The sequence below is a fragment of the Scomber japonicus genome, chromosome 18 (genome assembly GCF_027409825.1).
Source record: "Scomber japonicus isolate fScoJap1 chromosome 18, fScoJap1.pri, whole genome shotgun sequence".
Lineage (NCBI taxonomy): Eukaryota > Metazoa > Chordata > Actinopteri > Scombriformes > Scombridae > Scomber > Scomber japonicus.
The window spans coordinates 12,694,056-12,711,661 of NC_070595.1; the positions used below are offsets into that span (position 1 = coordinate 12,694,056).

Consider the following 17,606-nt stretch of genomic DNA (forward strand, 5'->3'; position numbering starts at 1 on the left):
ACATTATAGATATTTGACTTGTTCAGTCTTTTAGCGTTTGGAGTTTTGAAGTAAACACTAACATTTCTTCATTAACTGAGTTGTATATTTGAATTTGGCTGAGATCAACTATCTTGCTCTAACTGTGTCATCAAAATTAGCCACCTGCTGCTGGTTAAATTAGTTTTTGCTTCCTTTCGTTTGTATCATGCAAATGTATGCAAGGCTCTTCTGTTGTCATAATTACTTGGCATTTTCTCTCTGACAGACATCATGGCAATGGAGTCCACAGAGAGAGGAAGATATTTCTGCTTTGAGTGAAGTTCAGTTATGCTATGTAGGCTTAAAGTTCTGTGAGTATTTTCTCCCACATTCCAGGCAGACAAATAATTATAAAAAAAGACTATTTGCATATATAGTACAAGAGTCATTGCATCTGGTTTTCTACCCATTTGTCGATGAAGCGCCAGTAAAATTAAGTAGTTTCATTACTGCATTTTCTATCCCTGCTTTTCCCAGGTGTATATTTTCCTATTAAATACAGTGTTTAGTTTAAATGAATTACTTTTAGGAGTTTTTTGTCCTTTGGGATTTGCTTCTGTGAATCTTCAGTAAAGCAGAGGGAGTCCAAACCAAACAGTGGGAGGGAGAGAAAAACTGCAGTGGAAGTAGGTACTCAAGAGACAGACAGAGAGAAAGATAGAGAGATAGAGTGAGGGTAAGAGAGGCAGTGTATGTCAGTGAAATAGCAAATACTGTGGATAATGCAGTGGTGGAGATGGTGACATGTTGCAGGAGAAGGAGAAGGTGACAATGAACAACCAAGCAGAAAAAAGACAGATAGAGACAAAATGAAATGGAGAGAATTAAAAAGAAGAGGATTTTTGAAAGTGCTGCTGGTGATGTGTCCTTGGTTAAACTAGAGGTGGCATTATCACTCATGTGTCCTCACTGAAAGGATTTGAAACTTTATCTCAGATTCAGTGAACATTTAATTATCTTTGAGAATGATTTGCTTATTTGTCACAGCCACAGCTAGACATTGCTTCCAAATAAAAGGGCAAATCACCTTCACAGACACCCTTTTCCTGTCACTCTGCCACTGATAACTTTCATCAGACAGATGAACACCAACCATGTTGTCATTTTGCAGTAATGTAATCTGACCAGTAGCGCATTTTAAATCTCAGTCGGGACTTGGAATGTCAGCAGAGCCAGTCTTCATGGGCTGTAGGCCAAGAGGCAATAACGGCAACAAGCAGAGCTTAGGCCCAACATAGTAAGAGTGCAAACAGTTGCCAAGGTAACAAGGGATGCTGCCTTTTGCTGTCCATTAAGCTGACACTGGATGTGAACTTCATTTTTTTAAATGTTGGTCAATGTTCTTTCCTTTTTTTCCTACAAGATGGCACACCAGGTAAACAAACATCAACAAAGTAATATGCATAGCAAAACTAAAAGATAATAATAATAATAAAAAAAAAGGGACAGCAAAAGGCTTGAGTCAGATTTCATTAAACTGTTGTGGAAGCTGTATAATATTGTTGATAATGTATTAACTGTTCATAATGTAATGAAATGTCCCCTTCTAAATCAAAATTTATCAGTGTAGTTTATAAACCAACATTTGAACATTATCACTAATCGACCCCCGTTGTATTGTGAAGACTGGCACAAACATTTTGACAGCTCTGACTTTTTTCACCAGTATTTTGTGGCTTGATTTTACTTTTTTTCTGAAAATAACAAATGGAGAAAACGAGACACTACTACCTTTTCAATACCGCACAGGGTACTTTTAGTGGTTTCACACTAAATTCAGTGTAGTTCATGTTCAGTCCAGTGGGTGTCACTGCTGAGCTACTATAGTAGGTTCCCAGCCGGCGCTGTCCACAGTGCTGAAATATGTCCCAACACAGACAACAGTTACAATGCTGCGTAAATAAGACTCTTAACGTCAGTGTTGGGATTATATAGTGATGTATTTTGATTATTTTTACACATTCATTTTCAATTGGATGAGATTTATGTCCATGTCTCCAGAACCGCAGAGAGTTCATACCATGATGAATTATTCACTGCCATCAATCTAGCACCTAATTGTGAAGTGACGTATTCCATATTAGCAAGCTTATTATTTTACCTCACTAATACGTATATTATTTGACTTGTTTCTAATAACATTAATATTTTAAACTTACTTACTTACATGAGATTGAGACATTTATTATTTGTGCCGTATCCAGGGTTTGTTTCTGCTTATGTAGAAACAGAATCAACTTATGTTTTCCAGTATGAATCATTAGATGGCGCTATCAGTAGGCTAAACGAGTCCCACTCCCAGCTAAAGCACTACCTAACGAGAAAAGAGAGTCTGTGCTCCATCCACTCAGAGGAATTCAAGGAACTCAGCAGCCCTGTGTTATAACACCTCTGCTCCGCTATGTTTCCAGGACATTTATCATCAATGTTACGGAGTCAATCACAACTGCTAAAAAGGGCAGCCACATAATATCTCCTCCTAATTGTTCCTCTGCAGATCAGTCCGCAGGTGGGAAAAGGACAATCGACCCGCTGCTGCAGGACTCACCGGAGGGATTCCGGCTGAAGTTGCTCTCGGCGCCACACGGACAGTAGTCAGTCTGGGAAGTTGCCAGTTTCGTCTCGCTCTTTGTCCATCTTCGGGACTCGGGTTGAAAGTTATGGTTTTGAAGCTGGTTGTCTCAAGGACTTGCATCATGTTAAGGAGACCCGGCGCTTTCTATGTGTGTGGAAAATGATTGCAACCAGCAGCGACCTTTCCATTATGGTGAGGAGATGTCTTCTCACTTTCAAACCGTTCAGGTAAGCAGATGTTCTCCTCGATTTTGTTTCATTTATTTTTTTTACACAGCTTTTCACATCATTTGCTGGCATTTAAAAAAAATAACAGCAGATTACATTCTCTTTGATATTTTCATACAATGTGAGGGGTTTATTAATTGTTGCTGCAAATGCAACATCACGATAAATTAGATATGTGCACATGGGATGAAATTTAAAAAAAGAATACAGTAAAAAAAATATTTTAAACGCCTGATATGACGTCACTGTATATAAATACACTAGTGGTTGTTGCAGACCCCTTGGCATTAATTGTGACACAACGGGACGCCACAATTAACGTTTGCTTGCGCAGCGAAAAGTTTCATCATCAGCAAATAGAGAGGAGAGAAAGCACATCAAACAGACACAAACTCATTAAAACTTTCAAGTTTGACAAGATAGGTTGTACACAACCTCAATGACCCATTATGAAATGAGTATATTCATCATAGCAATGATGATGCCAGTTTATCTTTCATTGGCATTACACATATTATACCCATAATTACAGAGAGAAGCTGTTACAGAGAGAAAGGGGTCTCACTGTAGAATAGGTGCAGGAGTCACACAGCACTGCATGCTTCCCTGAACATCAAATCCATGTTTTTCACCATTACCTCAAATATTGGGTAGTAATATGGTACTTAGACTCCAGTTGAGCCTCTCTGTTTCAGTATTCTGCCTTTTTTTAAAAATCAAGAAAGCAATCTGCAGTGTACAGAATGGAGGTGTGACAATCTGTCCTGCAGTTTACAAACATTTACACACCTTTTCATAGCAAGACTCCTACAACGTGCAGTCAAAACATTTTTTTTCAGCTAATGGGTCCAGAGCATCAGTTTCAAAGCTAGAGACGCTGAACATGTGTTTGCTGTGTGTTCACTGCTGCCTCCAAGATGTAGCCATTCGCCTGTAATTTGATGCTTTCATTTTTGGATGTTTGCTCACTGAGCACAGTGTGATCCATTGTAATGGTTGGTTTGAAATGACACAGTCAAGCGAGTACACAATGCTTTTCTGTGGGTTGATTGGTACAATATGAACTTCGAGAAAAATATGTCCATGCTCCATAAAGCCTCACGATTGACCTAACTCAACTCAGAGTAACTTCATTGACTTGAAGTGAACTCTCTTGCACCTCTTCTACTGTGAAATTGAAGAACATGTCTTGCCTTATAATTTTCCTTCTTCAACTTCCTTGTCTTCATCTATCATTTATGCTCTTTTTCCTTTTCTGAGTCATGTGCTCTAACCTTGTGTGTTGCTCTTTTGTCACGTAACTGCCCCCTTTGTCTCTGCCTCTCCTCCTGCAGGATCTTTGTGGTGGGGATTGGCTTTTTCAGCCTGTGCTTTCTAATGACCTCCCTCGGGGGCCAGTTCTCGGCCAAGCGACCCGGAGATTCCCCCTTCACGGTGCGAGCTGAAGGTAAGCCTGCAGTTAGAAGTATCAGGGCTGCTTGATCGCCTCTGACTTCAGTGGCTGTGCCCTGTGCTTGTAATGAACAGGCAGGACGCATGCTGAGAGCTTTGTGGGGCTTCCTTGATTGCTGCCAGCAGACTGAGAGACCTAGGGCCACATATAGAAAACCCAGTGTAGATTCAGAACAAAGCCACAAATATACTTACGTACTCTTTTCATCAGATTGATAAAACTATGCACACGCATGGTTCTGTTTTATAAATCTGAGTCACTTATGGAACTGGGTGTATGTGCCACAATGTGTGTCAAATGGATGATGACACACACTTAAGCAGCCATTTTTGTATCAAATCACTGCCTGTGCTACCAGTCTGTACACCTGTCAGTGAAAAAGAAGTGCAGTTTCAGAGATTGTGTTGGATCGCTGTGCAGCTAGTTATATTGTCCATATCATTATTAAATTAGATTGACTATAAACCATTGTCAGCAGCACAAATGTAATCAATATTATTTTGTAGCTCGAAACCGACTTTACAAGGTGTGACACAACTAAGGATCAATGAAAAAGAATATTGACAGCAAATCAAAATGTTGACTCTTGTGTAAATTAAAAGACTATGTGGCAGTGTTTAGCTCAGTGGGTAGAGCACCTACCCCATGTGTTGAGGCTACAGTCCTCACTGCAGGCGACCCTGGTTCAAATCCCACGCTGAGTGGTCCTAACCTACCTCCAGTTTCCTCTCCCTCTCTCTACTAGCCTGTACATTAAAGGCAAAAAAATTACTTAAAAATTAAAAGAGTATCTGTGTCTTTGATTGACATTTTACAAATATAAAATGGTGCAGCAAATAATAATAACATTAATAATAACATTTATCACACAATCATAGCAGCTGGTTATCAACCAAGAGAAACCAATGTTTTACTAAAAGATTCTGATTCTCACCTCATATTTCGTCTCCACCTCATCACATCACCATGAGATCGCTTTAGAAAAACATGTGTCTGAGGAATGCATGAGGTGAACACATTCTCACCACACACACCAGTTCATGTGGGGGTAGTTATCTATGCATGCTTTTTGTGTGTACGCATCATTTATGCATCTAGTTCCTGCTCACTTTGCTCATCAGGAATGTCGCATAGTGAGAGGAGCTTTTCTCATCTACACCTCCATCTTATTTACATCTACTTTCATTGCTGCGCAGTGCCCGCACAACCTTGTTCTGACCCACATGAAGTCATTTTTAGTAGCAGCAGTAACAGCTGTAAATTTGTGAGGGGCTGAGGTGTGAACGTGGTGTTGCTGTTTTGGAAATGTTGAGATGCTGGTTACAATGTGGTTACTGTTACTGTCTGTATTCATGAAATGCAAAAATAAGTTATATCAAACATGAACTAATCTGGCAGTGTGGACACAAACACAAAGGGTCAAAATTTGGTAATGAAGTCTCCTTAATAACCTTAAAATGCCTCCATCAGACAAAAGGGCCTCTCAAAAATAGTTAGCAGGCACCTTGACCTTGCAGCAATCAACAAAAACAAAGCCACAGCAGAAAAATTTAAATATTTCAGGGGTGCCATCCCTGAGAGAATCATGTTATCTTTCTCAGCACGTCCTCTGTGTTTGTGCTATGTGCCTCTGCATATAAACCACTATAGAACAAGTCATTTGGGAGAGTCTGTGTTAGCTTTTGGACTATTGTCTCTCACTGTTTCATTGCTGCCTGGCACAATGTTGACACTGCGTATCATCCTTTGCAACGGATATCAGATGGCACAAGGGAAAGCAATGCTTCTATCTATCACAACTCACCCAAGGACACCAGTTGTTTGTAGTTTGTATTTGTTAAATATTACACCAATCTGAATGTATTTACATTCAAAGTAGGCAACAGTAATCAGTTCAACCTTCTTGAATAATGCAGTTTGTTTCTATCATAAACTGCATGTTGTATTGTGGTTGTGTGTTGTGTGAAGATACTGGTGAAATATTTTTGAATGACAGAGTTGAATGACTGTGCTTCGATGATAAAGGCTATATTATTGGCTTACTGTTGGTTCTAAGGGCCCTTCAGTGTAATTCTGACACTGTAGTAACACAGGGAGTGCTGTAGCGAGGTGAGTCAGGTGTCATCACGGGAGACAATTTTAAGGATATCACCCATTTATGAAACAGTACATGCTGAGCTTGTTGACACAGAAAAGGAAGGAGACAGAGAGAGAAGGGTGTGTGGTGGGTTGTGGAAGACAGGAGAGCTGTCTGATTAATTAACCACTCTCAGACTGCAGTCAAGGGAAGGCATCCGGGCTCTAGCTCATTAAAGACTTGCCTTGTCGCAAACCAGGGAGAGCCAGGCTATGTAAATTATCATCCTCCGCGTGTGTGTACGTGTGTTTGCGTACGTGAACATGGGCATGTTTTGGCATGTGGATTAGCAGCATGGGGGGTTTGCGCAGTGAACGAGCTGGGATGAATTGTTCAGCGGAGCAGCACCTTGGTAGTACTAAGTTTAGTGCACACACACACACACACACACACACAGCTTCTGCTGCTGGACACGCACAACATTTTAAATCTGAAAGGGTAAACACAATGGCCAGGCTGTGCTGAGAGGAACCACCACCCTGTTTATTACTCGACTTGTGACTGGCAACAACTGCCTGAGAGCAAAAGGTGTGAATAGAAATATGTAATTATCTTGCCAGCTTCTCTTTCTCTCTCCTCTCTCTGCCTTCCTGTCTCTCTTAATCAATTTCTTTTAAAACGATTTTTTTTTCTCCAGTTCAGTCTCTTCTACTCGTGCTTGTTTTTATGTTTGTCAAAAATGTTACCTATGATGCACCAAGTCTCCAAAACCTGCCGCAGCCAGAAACAGAGCCTTATTTTTTCTGCTGTTATAGATTTCTACTGTATATATTTGGTACTATTCAACGCCACCGTAATAGCACTGAGTCGCATTTGGGTACTGAGCTATATCCAGATTTAAAATGCATACATTTCCTTCATTACTTTCCTTTGAAGGTAAGGAAACTAATGATGTGGAAAAGAAGTAGGAGTGGGGACAGAGGGAGACTATTTCTAGTGGGGAGCAGCGTGAAAAGGTGGAGTCATTTGATCCCAGATATCTTAAAGGCTCCAGAGGTGTACTGTAGCTTTCTAATAAGCTCTTTGAAGACCACCTTCACAGTGTGTCCTTTTACCACAGGGGTCCTTATGCAGCTTTATCACAAAGAGCGAAATAGGCCTAAGAGGTTTTATCCCTGGGCAAAGCATGACTAAATTGTCCAGATGTTAATGTTTTTCTCTGTTCCGACCAGCAAAGCTCCATTACCTTACCAGAGTTTTTTATACCAGCATCCTTTAAGTGATGTAAAAATCTGTTTGCTGCAGGGAAACAGACAGTTGCATCTCTCAAATAATTCTCTGGAATATTTACCCATTTTATTTGAACTTCAGTACACTTATTCTGCTGAATTCATGTTGCCACAATGATGTGTTGGACAGAATAATAAAGCTACAGCCTACACTTTGGTGGCTGGACTACTGAAAGACTGCAGGATTGAACAAGAATGAAAACCTGCCTTTTCCACATTGTTTTAATCAATCATCACTGGGTGGAGTAACAGAGCATCAGGTGTGCAGGGTGCATCATGTTCACTGCGATTCTGTTCACCGACAGCAACAAAACTTTTTTATTTCATGGCTCAGCGATCTCCAATATGTGATGCATGAAAATGGGTATTTTCTGACATGGCTCATAACGGGTGTGGCATTTTCAGGTCTATAAAAGCAGTGAACGCTTTCTTTGATTGAAAAATCGGATAAGTTATCTCCTTGAAATAGAAGCGCTCTCTTCCAGTGTGTGTAGATTTTATGAATAAAATAAAGTGACCTTTGCTACCAATGAAACTTCAGCGGTGGTTAAGAATAACTCTAGCTGACTGTCTGGCTCTGTGGAGGTGTGAATAAAAGATGACTGATCATTGTTCACTCTCTCACAAGCTCCTGTGTCACCAATGATTTGGTCTTAAATGGTGAAGCAGGTCTGACAGCAGGGGCTAATAGTTGTTTCAGTTGAGATAGGCAGTGACACTTGAGTAGATAATTCAACTGCAAACTTGTTTTCTGTGTCTCAGATTGCTTTATTGGGGAAACCTGCTTCTTTTTTAAAACATCATTCAATGTTGAGGCTTGTCTACAACATACCATGCCATTTTAGGTGGCGATTATACTGACAATTTTTTCTTTAGCCTAGACTGTAGTCATCACTGCACTTGACTGTTGATAAAACCAGTTCATGTTGGTTTAATTTCGTGTGTAGGAGTGTCGGTGTAGCTCTATCAGTTGATTAAATTGTCTCCTGAGCATATTAGTGGGAAATTAAGTACTACAGCTTTAACTGTGACTGTTTTTGTAAATTATCTGCACTAGCATTGTTTCCCTATCTGAGTGTGACCTATCAGTGAGCAGGTATCAGTACACACACATGAAGTACACACGAATCCAATCAATTTCAAAGTCATTAATGCCCAATTTACAGAGCTGCTAATTAAAAATGTGACAGTGACTAAAGATCCAGTGCTTTATCATTGTATAATTGTATCATTTTATTTGAAAATGAATACAATAGGGACACAGTGTGGAGTTTTGCATTCACTACAGATTGTTGATCAGACATTGTTATCTATGTAGGATGAGTTGCAAAGTGGGTCAGGAAGTTCACTCTCAGTCTTGGTTTAGGTAGCATTTTCTATTCTCGCTGTTTCTTTTGTATGCATGCAAGACATTTTCTGTGCGAAAACAGGAAACAATGTTTATGCCAATGCTCATCATATTTTTATGGTTCGGCACAATCTGAGCAGTGACAGCATAAAAGAGAATAAAAGTGCTAAACTCCTGTCCTGGAAAATGATTGTTTCCTGTGACACTCTGCAGTATACCAGTGAGCTGTGTGTTTTTGATAAGGATATATCAGCCGACCCTGAGCTCTCAGCCTTTCCTCACCTTAAGTGCCAGGTGTGCTTTGTTTTTTCATGACAACAAGGTTTAATTCTGTGGTGAATCAGTAAAAGCAAGGCTGTAGTATTTCAGGGTGTGCAGGAAAGCAAAACATCACCATGCTTCTAACTAAAAGTGGATATCTGCATATTGTGTGGAAAGTGGGGGGATATAAGTGAGACAGCTTCAGTTTTTAATTGAAGGTATAGAGTAAAGCATTAAAGACAAACAGTGCATGTAGTTTCCCCCTTTTTCCAGGCTGTCAGGCACAATAAGAGGCTCGGGCTGAACAGAGGATAAGTGACAGAGGTTTTCTGCTCTAATAGCTTCTGGATCTGGCAGCTCCCCCATAGGTGCCAAAGAAAAGAGAGAAACTCAATCTCAATCAGCCTTTGCTGTAATGAATATTTAAATTAAGAGTGAAAGCAGAGAAGGAGGTTTAGGTGTGCATGTTAGAGTGCAGAGCAGGAGGGAATGTATGAATTTGTCCTGGCGCCAGGTGAGATAGAGAGGTCTGACCCCGACTTCCGTTACTAAGAAAACTATCCAGCATGCATATCAGAGATGACAGCATTTATGATTATATGGCTCTCGATGGTGCCAATGGGGAGGTGAAGGAATTGCTAAATGTAAATCAGATGAGACACAGAATCAGTGTTTTTGTTGATGCATTAATAGCCAGAAACATAGAACAATAACATAATCGATGTTATAGAGTGATATATTGAACTGGATTCAGTTAATTTTGACAATGTTGACAGAAATTGTCTACAGTACAGTAAAGATATTGTCATTTTCTACATCTGTATAATCAAACTTTTGTGGCTAAAAAGAAAAGCCAACAAAAACCATCTGTGTTGAATTAAAATCATCCCACAAAACAGCACTAAGAAAGTACTAAAGAGAAGGCTCTGGGAAACAGCAATCGCCATTTTTTCACCATTTTCTAACATTTTATGGACTAAACTACTAATCGAAGAATTGATAATAAATATTATCAGTTCAACCACTTTTTTTTATAGCTACAGTTATAGCTTCCAACTGACTAGACTTTGTAATTCTGATTCTGTAACGTGACTGACTCTGTGATATTCAGTGTAATGTTTTGTTTGATAGCCATTTGTGAATTCAGTTTGGAGCAGCCATATTCAAATAATCAATAGACAGTCTGGTCAATAAAAGCTGTAGCACCTCTTATTGTTTGACTTGGTCCTCTGGCATTAGTAGCCATTCACATAAAATACATAATTGGATCACATAAATTGGGTTTTTTTAATACTTGACGGATGAGTGTAATATGCCGAAAGCCATTCTCTTTAGAACTTTTAAAAAGAGTGAGTTTTTTAACAAAATACTAATCACTCAGGCATGAATAGCCTTTGATGGCTCCGGAAAAGAGGACTTGCAAAGCGTGACTCACAGACAGAACATGTAAGGTAAAAGCCGCCCAGGTTATTGATCAGAACATGCATGAAAGAATTAGGAGCAGGTGTGATGGTGGGGATCAGGTGACATGGCAAAGCGAGAACACACTGAAGGAAACTGTTAGTAGTCAATGACAACAACTGTTTAGAGGTGTTGCTCACCTTGTTGCGGTCAAAATATTATGTGAGCGACATTACATACTGTAGATGTAGTCAGTGTTAATTAACCTAGTTTGTCCTTTTCAGCAATCCCCATAGTATTGAAATCACAGCACTCTCAGACTTTTCTGCATGACAATGCATGTAAGGAGTTATTCTCTAAGGGAAGTATACTTTACTTATAGCTTCTCTGTGCACACAGCAGGCTACAGTAAAAATGGTTATCTTATTGGAATTTGTTCGTAATATCGATTGTTCTGTGGCACTTCCGAAATGGAGTCGTTAAAGGAGATTAGCTGCTTTTATTAACCAGCAGATAAAGAATGACACAGAGGAGGCTCTATACATTAGCATCATAGATATTATCAACTCTTGTAACACCTCTGTCAGCACGCTGGACTCTGTGTGGGAAAAAAAGAAAAAACACAATAGCCAGTTTTTCGCAAGAGGCAGCAGGAGGCAAGGGTAAAAAGGTGGCCTGATGAACAGTTGATTGCAAACATATATAAGGCTCAGTTCTAAAAATGCACTGTGTAGGAAGGGTGTTCATTCTCAGTAATGGTGATTTATGAGCACAATGTGTGCAAGGAGCATTACTGTGGAGAAGTGTGAGTTCTTCTTCCCACACTTTAGCCCAGAGGCTTTGTTTAGATTTACTGCAGCCAGTAGACTGCAGCTGATAGAGGAGCCTCACAACTCGGCAAATATTCTGAATCCTCTTCTTGAAGCCTCAGTCAATTTTTCATCGAAAGCCCACAAAAATCCTTACAATAAATATACATTTGGGTGGTACACAGGCAATGGGTTTTTGGGTACAATGAGTGTTTACTTGGTATAATATAGCATAGCAAAGTAATATGTTACCCTGCAGTGCTTTACTCCTTTCTAAGTATCACCCCTTTTCTGTTTCATTCTTCCTTTTGAATTTTTTGTTAAACCGCTGCTATAAAGCTGCAAATCTGAATAGGAATTAATTTAGTCTCCTTCTTTGTGTCTGTGGAAGGTAAATTGTTGTATAACTGCTGAATTATTCAAAGGGAGACATCTTTAGGTTCAGTTTGACGGAAGATATTCTTGAAATGACTGGAACAGTGCAAAGGCAAAGGAGGAAATACATAAGGCAATAAAGGGGAGAGATTCCTAGGAATATCTGGGCTCTCCATAATACAATTAACTTTTTATCTGAAGTAACGCTGCAACTGTATTTTGTGAACAGTTCTGCCTTCTGTTTTAGTGTATGCATATAGCTAGCAATATAGCTAAGTAGATATGTGTGTGCTGTAGTGCCCCCTCCTGGTCATTCAACAGCAGCAGTCTTGGAGAAGGGTATTTCCCTCAGAGTTAACGAAGCAGGGTAGAGAACAAAATATGACTGCTTCTCCTACTGCGATTTGTCCTCAGCATTGTTGCCTTGGACACAGTGAGTCTTGGACACTAATTGTCTGTGTTTTATCATTTTTTTCATACTACATGCATTATATGTTTGCTTTGTATTTGTCTTGCTGCAAATTAGGTCCAAAAGTGACTAAATTGCTAGCTTTCATAGCTGTAAGATTGTATAATAATAACTGCTTTGCCCTGTGACTCAGCTATTTTTTATTTATTTATTACGCATTCATATCAGTAATGAGTAATGTTCAGATTCTGATTTGTGCTTGCATTTTGAGCGTTTTTGCAGTTTTACAGTATGTGTGGGTCTTCGTTAAATATCCAATAAAAGATACACTTTGTGTTTATTGGAGCACTTCACACTGTTGCTAACTGTTTAGCTTTGTAAAAGGACTACTCATTAATAGGACACTACATGAGCCTAGTTGCAGTAGCTGAGTGTATCTCTTCCTTCTTTTAAATCTCAACACACACACACACACACACACACACACACACACACACACACACACAAATGAACGCAGAAGGTTTTTTCTCATGGTCCTTATTTTATATACTGGGTCATATAATACAATTTTTCCAGAGAGAGGTGACTTTCTCCTGAGCAGTGATGAATGAACTCTAACATGGGAAATGAGTCTGCACACACTGCAGTTTCTAAAGCCTAATGCAATAGATGAGGGGACACTGAGAAGTGACTCCCGGAAAACAGTATGAGGCTATTGTTGTTTTTGACAAATTTTTTTGTCTCAGTGGTTTGAATCAAAAAATCACTCCTGAGTCCCGAGAGTGATATTATTTCATCTTGATTGTTTGAATTTTCTTCATTAAAACAGTTTGAGACCGAAAGCCTGAGGCAACAAGCTAATTGTGTTTTCATAGAAGCAAAGGTGCATTCAATACCTTTGGTGATTTTGAACTCTGATGCTGTTATGAGTTATTAGTTACTCTCAGTACTGATTGTAGAGCTTAGTGTGATCAAAGAAAGCAGAGAATGGGTCGGGACCTCGGCATGTAGCGGTATAGTCTGAGAACTCTTTTGACCTTATTGTCTATAGCTGCAGGCTCGTTAATTGACTAGGTGTTCGCTAACAGCATCATTCCAGGTTTACCGCCTGTCAGGTCATTAATTATTTGAGTTGAGCAAGAAGGCAGAGCCAATACTGTCAGGCTAATTTGCCGATTCCTGTGTTTTGCCAGGGCTCAGCCTCCCAGTGAGCCGTTGCTTTAAAATTGAAGGATGAGAAAATATAAATTCAACTGAGGTGATGTTTTTAAAATACACCTACAGAGAAATGGGCCGTAAAATAGATGGATTTAAAATGTGACCTTAGTGAGTCTGTGCTACATTGGTGGAAACTGCTAATACAGTAAATCATTTCAGTGAAAATAAATCTCCAACCTTGTATTCTGTAATATATGAAGCCAAATATGGTCATATAAAATGTGAGTTTGCACAGAGAGACACATCCCACATTCCTTAAATATGTACCTTGTTATTACTTTTTAAATTCATAACTTCATAACGATGTCATTTCACTTTCTTCCCAGAAGGATTTTCTCCCTCTTTTATTATTTATTCTTAGTCTTTTTCTTACCTATTTTTTTTTTTACATCTGTAATATTCTTCTCATTTACGTCTTTCAGTACTTGGGGGCCAAGAATCTCGTGGGGTACTGAGGAAAATCAGTGACATGCTGGAGGTCATCATGAAGAGGATGGACGCTCTGTCAAAACTGGGTAACACCACTGACACCCACAGACTGGATGAGCTCAACTCAGCTCTGGACAGGTAAAGCAAGCACATCTCTCACACTGTAAATCCTCATTTTTAAAAGTAAAATGTTCCCTCAGTACTTTTGGTTAAGCATTAAATACAGCCTATGCAAAGGCAACTGGCGAAAAATTAGGACATTTCGAGCCAACTGGTAAATAAATTACTTTGTGCTTGTCACTCTTGAAGAGTACTGGCACTCCGTATTTCAGCTAATCACTGCCTGATGTACAGTTTTTGAATAAAATATGTGTATTTGGATAAAACTGTCAGGGTGGTCCTCAAGGAGTGAAAATTCATTCCCTTCCCTTTCACCAAATTACTGATATATTGTAAAATTAAGTCATGAAAGTTCATTCTTGACCTTGAAAACAAGATTTGGCAAAATAATGGTACCTCAAAGTCCATTTAGTAAGGTTTCCGGATCATATCACATGATATTCATCAGCATGGATTTCCTGGTTGTATTATGCTTAAAGGGCTCACAAAGAATTTGAACAATATGACATTGGGCAAATTCCATCTCATTTGATATGATCAAACAGCTACTAAATGAACCCCATAATGAGATTATTTTATCAATTGCAATCAAATTGTAGTTTTACACTACTGAGGGAGCAAATAGCAGTCTTTAGGCTATGATCATTTTCTCATGAAGTAAATTTAAAATGAGTGCATATTTTGAGTGGTTACTTTCTCCATGTGTGTATGCTTATCTGTTGTTGATAATTATTGTTGTGTCAATTAAATAGTAAAAGAAACAAGATGGAAAGTAATTTGATCAAGTCAAGGTTATTTAGTGTATGGTTTATACACAATGTGATCCATTTGTTAGGACAGCCTTCTTATGGTGACTGATGGCCTTCCATAATAGAGTTGTTTATTAGTTGACCTCAGTTACAGAACAAGTGGAGGATAGTTGAAGGGGTCACTGAAGTGCTGTCAGTGTAATAGAAAGCTGATGAGAGAACAGGAGCTCAAAACTGTCAAAGTTGGACTTGCGGTGGTCTGGAGAATATTCGATCTAATTCTCCAGCTCGACCTGTGTGCCAAAGTTGAATTTCTTTGGATAGCAGTGATCAGATAAAAATACATGAAGGCTGAAGAGGACCCGAGTGATATACAGTGAAGAAAGAAAGAGGGCCAAGTGCAGAGCCTGGGGCATCCCAGTAGAGTAGGTGCATGTAGTGAAAAGAGCCCTGTGTTGCATAACCTGGTGTTGAAGAAGATTATATGCATTAGAATAACCCCTTCCCTCTCCTTGGGAAGAAATAAAAGAGACTGTCATATATTTAAAAAAGAAAAAAAAAAGAGCATGGGGTCTTGCTGGACATGTTGAAGCTGCCAGCCCAGAGTTGTGTGTGTGCTCTGTGGTTGCCACAGCAACAGACCTTTCTCATGCCTGCACCTGCTCAGGATTTGAGAAGAGGAAGCTCCTTCTTGTTTTTGCATTTGCTGACCGTTTCCCTCCTGGACATCGCCCCCCGTGTTCCACATAGCTGGGAAATAGATCCTCTGAAATCCTCTTCAATAAAGCCTGCTCTCTCACACACAATAATGTAATTACCTCTTATAATGCAACAAAAGGTATTGTAATGTTTGTCATCTACAACATCACCGGCCACTGGAAATAATGAACAATGACAAAAGAGATGCACCACCTCACCTTACTCCTGCTTTTCAAACGCCCAGGGGAACAACTTTTATTGTATTCTGCATTTTTATCATTTTTATTTGCAGTTTGGGTTTAAACTTACATAATTTAATTTTCTCTACCAAATGCCCTGTGGATATACTATAAGTTATATAGTTCAAACAATTATTTAATTGGCCTCTCAGGGAAGGCACTGGAAATGTTACAGTGACAAAGTCCAATAAGTTTTTTAATTCAACTTGGTGGTGGAAATATTTCTAATGATAATCTCTCTTAGCTCAATTCTGGCTCACTAAGGTGATTAAAAAACTCTGTCAGGGCTAACTCTAGAGATGAATGTGAAGTCTTCACACAGGAAAAACTTTGCCCACCTGTTCAAAAAGTAATTAGGTAGTCCTATTGCTCTTCAACAGCTGATAGCCTCTCTGGGTCACAGCCTTTGCAATATAAATATGGTATGGTTATATGTGAGACGTCTGCACAAGTAAAGGCTTTTGTGCCACTGTATAATATCGTTGCTCTCTCTCTCCCTGTGTGTGTGTGGGTGTGTGTAATAGGCAATTAATTTGTGCTGACCTACTGCTCTAAAGGATACTATAGAAGAGAAGGTTTGGCTTTCACTTGCCTCTTGGGCACTGCATGAAAAAATGAAATTGGGGTTTAGGATTATGTTAAGTTATGCATATAAGCACAGTTAGATTGCTTTCCCCTGGCACACACACACACACACACACATACACACACACACCAAGAGTGAGAAATACATGCCGCCTCAATGTGAGTTACATCCAATGAAAAACCATCATTCTTTTTTTAAATTCTTTTTTTTTTGGTGTGAATTTCTCGAGTTTCCATATTCCAAGATTTTTTAATGAGCAATATAAACTCCAGAAATACAACTACATAGGGCTCATTAAAATAATTCGTTTTAGTATTTGTTTTCATATAAATCAGGGCAATGATAGAGAAGTTACACTGGTTAACATTGGTTGAATATAATGGGCAGCACACATCATTAAAGTGATGTATTGATGTGCAAAAGTTTGGGGTTAAGTTTTATTTTTCTCTGAAGTTGTGTCATGTTAGATCTTCTGGGTCTACTCTGCATATTTGTTGAGCTGTGTAAAAACAAGGATCTCACTTTAAAGGACTTCCACAAAATTAATGGGATCCACTGGCAACTGCGAACATAAAGTATTCACAGGCTGTCCTGACGCAAAGTAATATAGTCTGAAAATATGATTATGACTAAACTTTACTTTTAGTCTCATATAGAAGGTTTATATTGAAATACTACCAAAATGCTCATTACAGGATTTTACAAAATCAATAGTCTTAAACTGCTAAACTGGTTAATCGATTAATACTCAATAATCACCAGAAAATTGTATTATTATCATCGATCATTTATCAAGAAAAAAAACATTTATCAACACAAAATGTCAAATATTTGCTGTTTTCTGCTTTTGAAATGTGAACATTTGCTGATTTCCACTGTGTATACAATTATAAATTGAATCTTTTGGACCATAGACAAGACCTCATCTTGGGATATGGCAAAAATTGTAATTGCATATAATTATTTTCCATCATAAAATAATTTATAATCTAAATAATTAGTAGTTGCATATCTTTCAGAATTTCTAAAATCTGCTGAAACTATAAAACTGTACTGCAACTGCTCCACTTTCTTTATTCTCTGTGTTTCATCTCCCATATTTCCTTCCCCATTGTAAATATTGCTTCTTGATTGTTTTGCCAACAGCTTTTAGACCACAGAGGTCATGTGCAGTGAAACACATAACAACCTAATTGTCTTCTTTTTCTTTTCTTTTTTAATTTCCCCCAAGGACCCACTTTAATATGCTCAGTCACGTTTTTATCTCAACAAATAATTTATCTGTCAGTGTTTAAAAGCTTTTTCGATTTCACGCCTGAAG

At 38.8% G+C, this 17,606-nt stretch overlaps 1 protein-coding gene across 1 annotated transcript in view; it reads left to right on the plus strand.

Moving 5' to 3' along the window:
* Positions 1 to 2,755: 2,755 nt before the first annotated feature.
* LOC128379162 (alpha-1,6-mannosylglycoprotein 6-beta-N-acetylglucosaminyltransferase B) overlaps positions 2,756 to 17,606 on the plus strand; it is a 56,701-nt gene continuing 41,850 nt past the window's right edge. The window contains exons 1-3 of the mRNA XM_053338798.1: positions 2,756 to 2,823; positions 4,158 to 4,270; positions 13,886 to 14,030. Coding sequence (XP_053194773.1) covers positions 2,756 to 2,823; positions 4,158 to 4,270; positions 13,886 to 14,030 — 326 coding nt within the window. The remainder of the gene's footprint in view (positions 2,824 to 4,157; positions 4,271 to 13,885; positions 14,031 to 17,606) is intronic.